We start from the raw sequence: 12,509 nt of genomic DNA on the forward strand, positions 1-12,509 counted from the left end.
CATTTCGTTGTAACATGGAGATGTTTGAGGAGAAGATACAACGAGCGGCCCAGGCTACATATCCCGTTGAATAACACCACCCTATGAGTATCACAAGTTAATTATCCATGTCTATCACATCTTGTACCCCTCAAAAAACTCAGAGAGCCTGTAATCTGGCAGTAGTCTATTTATACCTCTACTATCTTGTAGCATTGCACAACGAGGACTTATTATATATATATATATATAGGAATATTGAATACGAATAACTTTGATATAAAGGATAATTTTTTAATATGTAAATAAGGATAATGGTTCAGAGCTGTTAACTAATGTTATGAATTACTTTGGTTAAATTTCATGGAAAGCCTTAAAATACTTATTTCCTTGATATACTTAAATATTAATATGTGGGTTAACTCCAGTGGATAATAATTAATTTTGATATTTGATAGTTAGTTTCAGTAATTGTTTTGTTTAAATCAGTGTAGACTATAATTTTACAGGAGCTAATTTTTAAAAAAAATTTGTAGTACGGTATGAATTACAACTTTGATTACTAAATTTTGAACATTGTATTTAAATTTGTTGGGTAATTTAAATTCTCTTGGATATTGCTAGTGTAATATTTCGAGAATAGTCTGGAAGGTACAGAAGAAAGAGCGGACAGGCGCGACACACTGACGCCAGAAAGTTATTTTTCACCTTGTAAATGCGTGTTTGGTATTTACGCGTCACATGGATGCTCAGCTGAAGCGACCGTCGGGAAGGTTCTCTAGAGGCTACCACTAGCCAGCCAATCAGGGCGAGCCCTGGCGTGGAGTGATGCGCACGTCCGAATTTCCTTATATGGTCACCTTTCTGAATTCTCTTCTCTGATTGGTCAGTTGGCCCACGGGGTTGCCTCCCTTGTCTTCACCTTTACAAGGGAAGGTAGTCTCGTCTACCAAGTCACTTGTCGCTCGATCGTCGCCGAATCCGGTTACGTAGTCGGCAACTCACACAATGGAAAGTCACTAAGGGACAACTTAACGCCTAGGGGCTGGGGCCAAGCCGTAATTTTTTAACATAAATTCTGTATATTCGGACAATTTAATTGGTAATTAAGTCCTAGGCGTCGGCATCGGCCCGATTTCACGTGACTTAGGTCCGCGTTCGATGGTACCTTGAGTTATGTCATACTAAAATTTGTTATACTAAAAAATATATATATTTTTTTTGGCGAGTGACAAGACTCCTCGACCATCAACGGCAAGATGTATAGTGCTGTGGTATGTATTTTGACCTCATCCTATCACAATTCAAAGACCTCGTAAAAATTTGTATAAAGAAAACATAAAACTGTGTAAGTAACAAAGTTTTCGAACTAAATTCATGTCTAAATTGTGTACTGATGCCATGTAATAATGAGAAAAAACATTTTTTTTGGAAAGAAATAAACAAAGGTAATTTAACAAACTCTTTTATTTCCAAAATGAAATTATAACTGGAAAAAAAACGTAGAAGCAACCATAGTAATAAAATATTCCTAAGGAACATTGATTGTCTTTTTTTAGTTTTCTCTGTGTGCTTAGCGATTTGCCGAACGGCGTTTGCCTAACGGCGATTTTCCTAACGATGTTTTCCTTAACGGAGTTTCTGCGTGATGGCGATTTGCCTTACGACGTTTTCCCTATCGGCCACTTGCCTAAAGGCGTTTTGCCTAACAGAGTTTTGCCTAAAATGTTACTATGATGACAAAACCTCGATTTGCCTAATGGCGAATTGCCTAACAACATTTTGCTAATGGCAATTTGCCAAACATCGTTTTGCCTAACCTAACCTAACATAACATAACCTAACCTAACCTAACCTAAGCTAAGCTAATCTAACATAACCTAAGCTAACCTAAGTTAACATAAGTTAACCTAACCTTACCTAACCTAATGGTGTTTTGCCTAACGTCGATTTGCCTAACGGCGTTTTGATTAACGGAATTTTGCTTAACAGTATTTTGCCTAACGCTGTTTGGCCTCACTCATATTTGGCCAACGGCATTTTGCCTCACTCATATTTGGCCAACGGTGTTTTGCGTAACACATATTTGGCCAATGAAATTTTGCCTAACGGGGATTTGCCTAACGGCATTTTCCCTAAACGGCGTTTTGCCTAAAATTAGGCAAAACGCCTTTAGGCAAAACGACACATGCCCAGTTCCTAATATGAGAACCTCCATTTCTTTGCTTTACACAAACCCCTTTTACTTCACAATTCAATTGCATTACCTTCAAAAATACACACTTCGTGTTTAAAAATATTTGAAAAAATTTTTAAGGCTGTTGGGGCGAAATAATTGGTCATCAGCACCACAGTTCTGATGAGCCCACATACAGCACTTTCTACACTGACGCCATCCTTCACCACTTTTGTCCTCCGACCACAAACAAGCACACAATATACACTCTGCATCATTGTCGTCCATATCATCCATCCCATCACAGCTGTCTTCCAACGGAAAAGAATCGGATAAATAATCCGATTCTGATGACTCCAACTGTGTGGTCTTCCTTTTCTTAGGCTTCGTTTTGTTGACAGACTTTGGCCTATCATTGCATATTTTAGTGGTCTTTACTGTTGAGGTGAAAAGTTCCTTAGCGACAACATTCTTATTTTTTCCTTTTCTTTTACCTCTACCTCTAGCAATACTTTCATTTAGTTGGTCTTTGTAAGGTGTTAATTAGATGACATTTGCAGTGCCTCTTCTACTTGAAATTGGCTCCTCTGTAGGAAAATATGGCAAAGGAATAATGTCCCCCAGAGAGACCATTTTTTGCTATGCGACGTCTTGTCCTCTCGATTGGTTAAGGCAGAATATTTATTCTGGTGTGCTGAACTTGTTGAAGGAGTGGCCTGTAACATAGAACTTGTTGAAGCAATAGTAGGCCTATTTGGCGCTGAGTTTGTAGGAGGACCAGTATGTTGTGTTGACATTGCAGTTGGATCAGGCTGTGGTGTTGACACGTTCCGACTAGGTTGTTTTGCAGTTGTTGAGGGAAAAGCTTGTGATGATAAAGTAATTGGCCTATCAGTAGAATCATGAAGAGGAAAGACATAATCTCTGAAAACATGCCTGTTCAGCTGGAACAAAACTGTATTTCTAAAAGAATTCACAGATGCTTCCATTGTTGCTGTTTTTGTGTAGGCCGCATTACAAAGCCTCGGAACACGTGTCAGTCTTAGAGGAGAAGGATGGGGTTTGTCGCACATGTAGTTTTTCTTGAGAAAATTTTTTACTTCCCTCGCATAGTAAGATTTCAATGGAAACATAAACCCAACATCAAGCGGCCGCTTTCTATGCGACGAATGTGGAGGCACTCATACGATAGTTACATTGTTCTCTTTTACCTTGTCTATGACATTTATGTTTCTAGTGTGTGCATTATGTCCATCTAAAACTAACAAAAATAGGTCTTCAGCACTTGGACGTGTGAAAGCTACAAAGTGGTCAAACCACTGTGTAAAAATTTCTGTTTTTATCCATCCAGATTGGCTGTATGCGCCAATTGAACCAGCTGCTACACCATCCATGAAATTATCGTTTGTATTTTTTCGTGGCCCGACAAACATTGGTGGTATGTAGGTGCCAGTCGCATTCATTCAAACAACTGCCGTATTCAGTACTCCTCGCTCACCTGATGTTATTATACCTACTTTACTCTTTCCTTTCACACTTATTATATTTCTATGTTTATGCTGCACAACAGATACGCTTGTCTCGTCAACATGAAATACTCTATGAAGCCGGTTATGATTTTTTTTTAACTCAGGTTCGTAAAGATTAAAAAAATATTCCCACGCTCTCGAGATTAAAACCTATTATTCTAGCCAGGGATGTCCCTTCTGGGCTTATGACAGAATAGGGTGTCATTTTTTTTATATAGGCTGCATTCAGCCAAATGAATCTTGTATGTATATTATAATTATCCATTATATTAAAAACTTCCATTAACAATTACGATGATCTAACATAATAACTTCCAATAGGTTACCTAATATGAGATACCAGTTGCCTTATATGAAACTTGTCTCATATTAGACACGTTTCATATAAGGCAACTGGTATCTCAAATTAGGTAACTCTAACAGGTCTCATTTTGGGAACTTGGACATGGCGACAAATAACCTGAGTTTGTTGGTTAACTAAAAAATATATCGTTACTGTAATAACGTGATCGCAAATATAAATGGTTATATATTATTTATAAAAACCAATAAATACATATACACTTACCTTTTTTTGATGTATTTAAAATTTAAGATGGCGTGAAAATATCTTTTATCGTAAACAAAACTCACAGACCGTCACAGCATTGCAACTGTTTAACTAAGCGGCACCAGCCGAACTACTGGTTCCTAAAATGGCTTCTGCATAGAGTTCCACTGACTACCGAGAGAGTGCACCACTTCCTTGGTGAGATACCAAGGGGTCTCATATCAGGCAGCAGTCTCATATAAGGTGCCAGTACCCTAGTTTCAGACAAAAAGCTTAGGTTCTTTTACAATGGTATTTTTTATTTAGATTTATTTCACGCTTTTAAAAGTAAAAGTGGACTCTTAAAAAACTGTTAAAACAGCAAATTAGGTAAATTCATTTACTATAAATAGGTAGAATTTCACTGATATTCAGTAGTTTAAAACAGCATCTTATTTGGAAATTATATCTTGAGAATGATCTCAAATTTAAATCTCCTGGTTTTAGCTACACATATGTGGGCACTGTATAATAAACGGAAATCTTAAAAGCCAGAATATATTTTTAAATAATGTCTCTTTTAAGTCATTTATCAGGCCAAGGATGTCTCTAACAATATGAATGGATGGCGTAAAGATCCACTCTTTGGCATTATCTTAATGTTAACCAGGAAGGGCATGTTTTATGTTTGCTAAAGAAAATTAATGATTATTATTTGTAAGAAAAGTAGAACATTTAGAGTTGAGATCACGAAGAAATTATCCTTTTTGGCATGCCCTAGTCCTCTTTTCGACTCATAGTTCATAGCAGCAAATTAGTTCTACGGAATCATTAGATCAATCGGTTTAGCATCGAAGCTGTCGTAATGTTCCTTTTGAATCGTTCTACATTGTACGCTGATGTTCTAAGGCTCACCGTAACCATTCAGTTGAAGAATGGCTACTGTGAATTCAAATTGCTTCTTGGGAAAATATGCGTGTCAGTGGTACTATTACCACTCACCCATGGGAAACATGATTACATGTGCCTTTGGTCTAGGAAATGGTCTAAAACATTTGTCCTTATGGGGTGACAGAAACACGGTCATTGGTTTATCGCAAAAATGACTCTTTATTCTGAAGGGGTAGTGACAATATCAGTTCTCTAAGGAGGAAATATTTCATACAGCTCTACTTTCAAAGGAACTTGTTGTGGAGGAAATGGTGGTAGTTGTAGCTTATAGTAGGTAAAGGTACCAGAACTCTTGTTTCTGATGTGTGGTGATACCACTTGCAGCATTTCGGAAGAGTGAGTCTCAATCACATCTTCCCTTGGAAATGATGATGATGATTCCAGCGGTTCAAAAGAATAAGTCTGAAACACCTCTTTCTTCGCAGAAAAATTCGATACATTTAGGTATTCAGAAGAATACTTCTCAAAGGCCTCTTCCTGCAGAGATGATGATGACTCATGCAGCTGCTCTGGGGGATATGTTTTATAGACCTCTTCCTCCAAAGGGAATGGAAACTCTTGCAGCTGCTCGGTAGGATAAGCATCAAAGGCCCCATCCTGTGAGATTAAGGTTGAGGCTTGCAGCTCTTCAAAAGAATAAGACTCGTATACTTCCTCCCTCAAAGGTGATCGCGAATCTTGCAGCACCACGGGAGGATAAGTGTCAAAAGTCTCTTTCCATGGAGATAATGGTGCTTCATGCAGCTCGGGAGCATATGTCTCATAGACCTCTTCCCTTAAAGATGATGGTGAGTCTTGCAGATGCTAGGGAGGATAATTTTTAAAGGCTTCTTCCCTCAATGATGATGGTGAATCTTGCAGCTGCTTGGGAGGAGAAGCATCAACAGCCCTTTCCCTTGAAGATGATGTTGATGCTTGCAGCCGTTCAAGAGGATAAGTCTCGTAGACCTCTTCCCTCAAAGATGATGGTGAATCATGCTCCTGCTCAGTAGGATAATTTTCAAAGGCATATTCTCTTGGCGATGATAGTGACTCACTTAGATGCTCGGGGAGATAGGTCTCACATACCTCTTTCCTCGGAAACGATGTGTCGACTACCAGTTATTCAGGAAAATAAATATCAAAGTTCTTTTTCCTTTGAGAAAATGGCGATTCTTGTTGGTGTTCGGGAGGGTAAGCTTTAAACACCTCCCCCACTTCTCTCAGATAGGTAAGCTAGATGTTTCGGCGTTGAGTGATGTCGTGGAGCCAATAGGGCGTAATTGAAGCCAAAACGCACCACGTCCTTAACCTAAGGCCAGAGAGGCTGGCTGTCACAACTGCTGAAAAGGTTGATTTCTTAAAGCTGATTTTCTGAAACACACATACATAAATTGCACTATGAATACAAAACTGGTACTGTCATTATACATTATTATGGGCTTTACTTAATTGAGAAAAACCGATAACCGATTCGTCATTCACGAAAATGGTCAGGTGTGTGCTTCAAAAATTAATAAAAGCTAGCAGTAAGTTAATGCCTCAGTTTTGTGATAATTTTAGTGTGAATCAACTAAAACGCTAATGAAACTATCCTGTTGGCGAAAATCACTTTTTTCCTGTTATATCTGTAATTTAATAACATTGATGTGTGTAATAACAAACTAAATGGGGATATAATTTAACTTAACGCCTAAAACATATTTATTCTTCTACTTATCACTTGTTTTAGATACGACCCGTCAAACCAAGCTACAGCACTGGATCCAGTAGTGTTTTGACTTGGTCAACAGAGCATATTAAAATGTTAAATATCATTTGAACAATTGTTTTTATAGTCATGTTATTTTAAGCATTATCACAAGAAAATAATAATAATTGGCTTTACATCCGGAAAATAATCTGAGTGGACCATAATGAATTCCATTTAAGCTACGTATTAGTGCGTGGAATTTACCTGACTAGAAATACTTCAGTGTGACAAGCATAAGCAAAACAATGTCGCCTGATACTACTTGCAAGCGATGAGTTAGAATGATTTATCGCGAAAATGATTAAAGACAGCTTAATTTTAAAAAAAATCTTACGGGCAAATTAATTTGACATAATTTCTGTAGCTAATTCTTAATCCCCAGGTTGGAATAATTTTTAACAGAGTGCCATTTTTTCAAATGCGTAAATTTCTATGAAAAGTAGTACCGAGGAAAGTGGAACTTAGGTAAAACAATAGATTCGCTTTCTGGAGGAATCGGTTTTAAATACTAAAACATAACTTTCTGATTCAGGTTTTACAAGTTTTCCTGAAATCACTCGAAACAAATACTAGAATTGTTTTTTTTTACTATAGGCCAATGTCCATTACTTTCCCCTGCTTCCCTGACTTGTATTGTGTTTGTTTGCAATGACCTCTTTGTTGACGAGGGAAGAAGCAAAATAAACGAAATAATTAAATAAATACAACTTTTAAGTATATATATTGCCTTCTAAAATTACAACAAAAAGTATAATTATTTCGAAGGCTTTGGCTATGTTAAAAGTGAAGAGTTCACCAACGTTTCGTTTGATATTTCAGCACTCGTCATCAGGGTAAAAGTCTCCTGAGACTCCTCGCCACGAATAATTTATTTAAGCATACAAACGTTTCATTCAGTTTAGAGGATTCGGATCTAGGTTCATCGAAAGTGCAAATGTGAAGCACATTGTCGTTAGCCGACAATATCTTCTTAATATTCTCCAACCAGGGCGTCCCAAGGATATAAATCATTCCATTCTACATCCAGGGATGTCAGGCAATAGTTGGTTCTTTTTTGATAAGCTTTTATTAACTTCATACGTACGTATGTTAGTATGTAACGGAAAATTTGAACATTTTTTTGTCCTCCTTCAAATTGTCGAATTAACTCGAAATTTGGCGTACTTATCAAGGACCGATGAATATTCTATATTTTGAACAGTTAGACCCGTTTACCTTACTGGGATTATAGGGATTAGCGATTTTTTTCTTAAACTGTTAGTGTCTTTGCACCAAGACCAAGTAGGGAAACTACCAGGCGTGCCGAACACCTATTTCTCGGATAAGTTACCGACTTTTAAAAAGATGAAATTTTCGGAGAGGGAACCTGATAACCAGCTATCTCATCCATGGGAGGCAGCAGGTGCCCAAATTGCTCATTTCTCGGATAAGTTACCGACTTGACATGAATGACTTCCCGATTTTATTTTAAATCATTGATTTTCATATAAGGATATTGCAAATATTGTGTACTATAGTTTTTCAACACCAAAAAATAGAAAATTTGAGTTAATAATAGTGTAAATTAGAAAAATATCTTATTTATTGCAAAAAAGCATGGGGTGTTTTTTAAGATATTATCAAATGATAATTCTTCTACGTATATCTGTCAATAAAATATTTATAACTAATGACACCATGAACCCCCTGATTTTTTTCAATAAAATACATTATTTATTATTTACACTATTCTTAACTCAAATTTATTAAAATTTATTTTCTATTTTTTAGTTGATTTTATATGAAAGAGTATATTTTAGTTTGTTATAACTATTATTATTAACTCGTAAGTACATTGAGAATGTATACCTTGCCATTGGTTCACCCTCGTGATGATTATAGTTATTATTATACTCACCCGTAACTCCTGGGTATACTGTGTATTGTCACTGTCGCTATCGGCAGGAGCGAAGGCATCAGGGATAGAAAACGCTTCTAAATCCTGCATCGGAGGTGAAAGCACCGCTTGATCCTGGTCGCATGTGGTCTCTGCTTCCGTCTCTTCTATGTGACGGCTAGGAGACTGGTAATCATGCGAATAACCCCATAACGCATTCGACTTGAGGAGCCGTTGAATACAAGAGCATTGGTGGTGGCAGGTCACCAGTTGTGCGTCACCAGGTGTTGATGCACTCTGCATCTGTTCACGAGTCGACGCAAGCAACATCTCTTCCATCAGAGAAACAGGTGAGAACTGGTGTTGTTGTTGGGAAGATGCTAGTGGCCCATCACGCAGCAGGGCACTGCTAGAAGACGGCACGCCCTGAGGAACTGAGCCGTGCAACTGGTGGTCGGCGGGTATGATCACGACCTCCTCCAGGCCATGGTCGGGCCGACTGGCGCAGCGCGCTGTGGCGGGGCAGCCCCGGCCGGCGCAGGAGGCCAGCATGCGCCACAACTGGCGCAGCAGCCACAGCACGGTGACCAGCAGAGGGAGGCTGACCAAACCAACCAGCACGTACACCATCTGCAACACAAGACACGCTTTATTTACACCACTGACTCAGGTCTTAATGACCTTGTTAACGTAGTGGGAAAACATTGCCGGTGTGCATATCTCATTTTGGGCCACACCAATGTGTGAACTAAAGTAACTAAAGGAAATAGGGAAACAAAACTTTTCTGGACTATTGCAAAATATTCATTTGGAAACCAGTTGCCAAGAAATAGTTTGTAACAATACAAAAATTGTATTGCAACCTTGTTCAACACATTACTCTTGTTATTTTTGCATACATGAAGTAAATTTTTTTCTTGATAATACTGATAATTTCTTACAAATATTAACATATAATTTTATTTTTATTTGATGTTTTATTCAAGCATTCATTATGGTTCTCATACTTGAAGCCAATTCACAAAGCTGAATAATATTGTATAGGCCATACGATCTAGTAAAGTCGTCAAAACCAGGGAAAAGTTTATACAATGTGTTTGTGTTTATGTTTTGTAAATGAAACAGACATATTCATAAAAAAAAAGATATTTGTACACTTGTACATTTAAACGAAAACAACTCTATCATTACAAAATGTGTTCTTAATAACACTGGGTTTGTATTCTTACCCGGAAATTTATGCTTTGTGTTGTCTCAGTACCTTCAATAGATAAAGTATTTTGTAAACCGTTCCCATAATAGCTTTCCAGGTTTAACTGCGCACATAAACAAGCATAACAAAACAAAATAAAGTACAATTATTGAATAATCGATTGTCTGTACCATGGTTTAAAAATTATGCTTGAATAAAACATCAAATAAATATAAAATTATGAGCCGATTTTCGAGAGAAATATTCAGAATTATCTCAAAAACGTATTTCATACATGAAAAAAACACCCATAACAATTTCTTATTCAAAGTTACAATATATTTGTAGAAGATATTACAAACAAAATTTAATGCTACTAGTTACCAAAGAAATCTTTTGTAATATTAAAGACATTTTTATCTCTGTTGGTGAGAAATGGAGATCGTGGAGCAGCATCTGGCCTTGGTGCGAAACTCCTACAAGTTGTGAAAATTCCTTCTTCAAACAAGCCGGGTTTGGAAGGAATAGTATCTTAGCGAGAAGCGAGGCGTGCTTTTATCACGTGCAAATTGTTTGATAAAAATTTAAATAATATTCACGTAAAAAATAAGTCAGCTAAAATATTATTTTTTCCATGCTAGTCATTATTTAGTTACTTTTATCAACAAATCGTAGCCCCGTTCCAAGCCAATTAATAATCAACACATACAGGTTACTAGTTTTTGTACATAAAACAATAATTCTGCTTCTAACCACGAAAGGATATAACATTTCTGTACTGAAAGTTCTATCAATTTAACAATTTAAATCAAGGAGCATGTGGCGCAAAGATTCCTCATTGACTGGTGCTGTCGTACAATCAAGAAATTTTTCTTCCTGCAACTCATAGCGCTTGGTACATTGAATTTTAATGCAGTATTTGTTTGTTATTTCATTACTAGTGGGTATGATTTTTCTGACATTTAAATGATATTTAACAAAAAATTGTGAGCGAGTTTTTAGTACTCGACAGAGATGTATGACATCTAATCTTAGTAACGAGAAAATTCACGTGTTCTTGTGTTTAAAATACAGTTATGATATGAAACTCGTACACGAAATTTAACGTGGAATTCTTCTAAATATTGTTAAGCGTGATACATATACGCATATTATTATTTTTTTTAATTGTGGAAGTGAATCACGCGTAGTTTACACACACGCCACTAGAATTTGTTGCTAGAGCAGCTACGTCGACTACCGAATTATTCGATTTGCAGAGCGAAATGTTAACCTATATAAAGAAACGGCTCTAATAAATGCCAAACAAGATTTTAAAAATTACTAAACTCTGGCTGATTTTCGCCAAGGAATTTTATTACCCTAATAAAAGAGTCATTTTGTTAAAAATTCATTAAACAGTTAACACTATAAAGTTTCTTTTTTGCTTTGTTAAATTTGGTTCCCGTTATTCTCCACAAATGTCAGCATAGTGGTTACAGATTTCCGTTCCTTGCGACTTCCGATTCAAGTAATTACTCCTACCAAATACAGTATACCGAGAGCTAAGACACACATTAAAGAGTGTGTGTTTGGTTCACATCGGTCTACACTGACAGTGCTGTTGGCAAATGGCGAGTACGGGCGCAGGCGGGTCAGCTCAGTCTCTGTGACTCTTGGCCGGGAGGGAAACAGCACGCGGCTCTGACACGGACACTGAGTGACAAATCTCGTTTGTGTTATTTCATATAATTATTTGGTTGTCTTATTATATTTATAGTTAACAAATCGTTCATTTGCTAACGCAAGTTCCTCTTGAGATTCTCTACCTTTTTTTCTTCAAGTGCTATTTATTCAAATGCTTTACTCCAGACTTATTGTCCCATGTAATATAACTTGGCATCCGAATATGACTTGCACTGCACATTCTTTTTGTAAACGAATAAATAAATATTAATGTTAAAAATTACCGATATCCGTAAATATATATATTTACACGGGTATAGCTGTATCACTGACAAATTCAATTGATTAAGTAGAGGTATGAAGTTTGTAATTTTTGAAGTAATACTTCTTTATGATAGTTATGTCAAATGATAAGTGAATTTTTACGATGCGCGCGCACCATACAACGAAATTTTCACAGAACTAGCATACCTACGTGTATGATCTTAATCCATTAATATTCTCTTTAATTGTAATTAAGGGACATACCTACCAAACGTATTATGTGCCAAATAGATCTTAACTATAATGAAACTATCCTGGAATATATTAGGTAAACTAACATAGTCATAGCAAAGAGTTATTTCAAATTAAAAAAAGTAAGGATACTACGGTAGTTATAGGGCAGCGCGGCTTAAAGAAATTAATATGGAGGTTCAAGCTTAGCTGGGGAAATATTTTTTCTTTCTTTTAAATTACAAAATTACTGGATTATAAAATTGTACTTTAAGAAAATAGATAGTCTAAAAATAAATTTTATAGTTCATTGTATTGCAATAAGATTTCAAAAATGCTTTTTTTGCAGACCGTGCTAACTGCTACAGAAGAATAAAAAATTCAA

General features: G+C 36.6%; 1 protein-coding gene across 1 annotated transcript in view; it reads right to left on the bottom strand.

The window, feature by feature from the left end:
- Window positions 1–12,509, bottom strand: part of LOC134531346 (uncharacterized) — a 105,891-nt gene that overhangs the window by 10,171 nt on the left and 83,211 nt on the right. Inside the window, exon 7 of the mRNA XM_063367044.1 lies at window positions 9,161–9,402. Coding sequence (XP_063223114.1) covers window positions 9,161–9,402 — 242 coding nt within the window. The remainder of the gene's footprint in view (window positions 1–9,160; window positions 9,403–12,509) is intronic.

The sequence above is a fragment of the Bacillus rossius genome, chromosome 3 (genome assembly GCF_032445375.1).
Source record: "Bacillus rossius redtenbacheri isolate Brsri chromosome 3, Brsri_v3, whole genome shotgun sequence".
NCBI lineage: Eukaryota > Metazoa > Arthropoda > Insecta > Phasmatodea > Bacillidae > Bacillus > Bacillus rossius.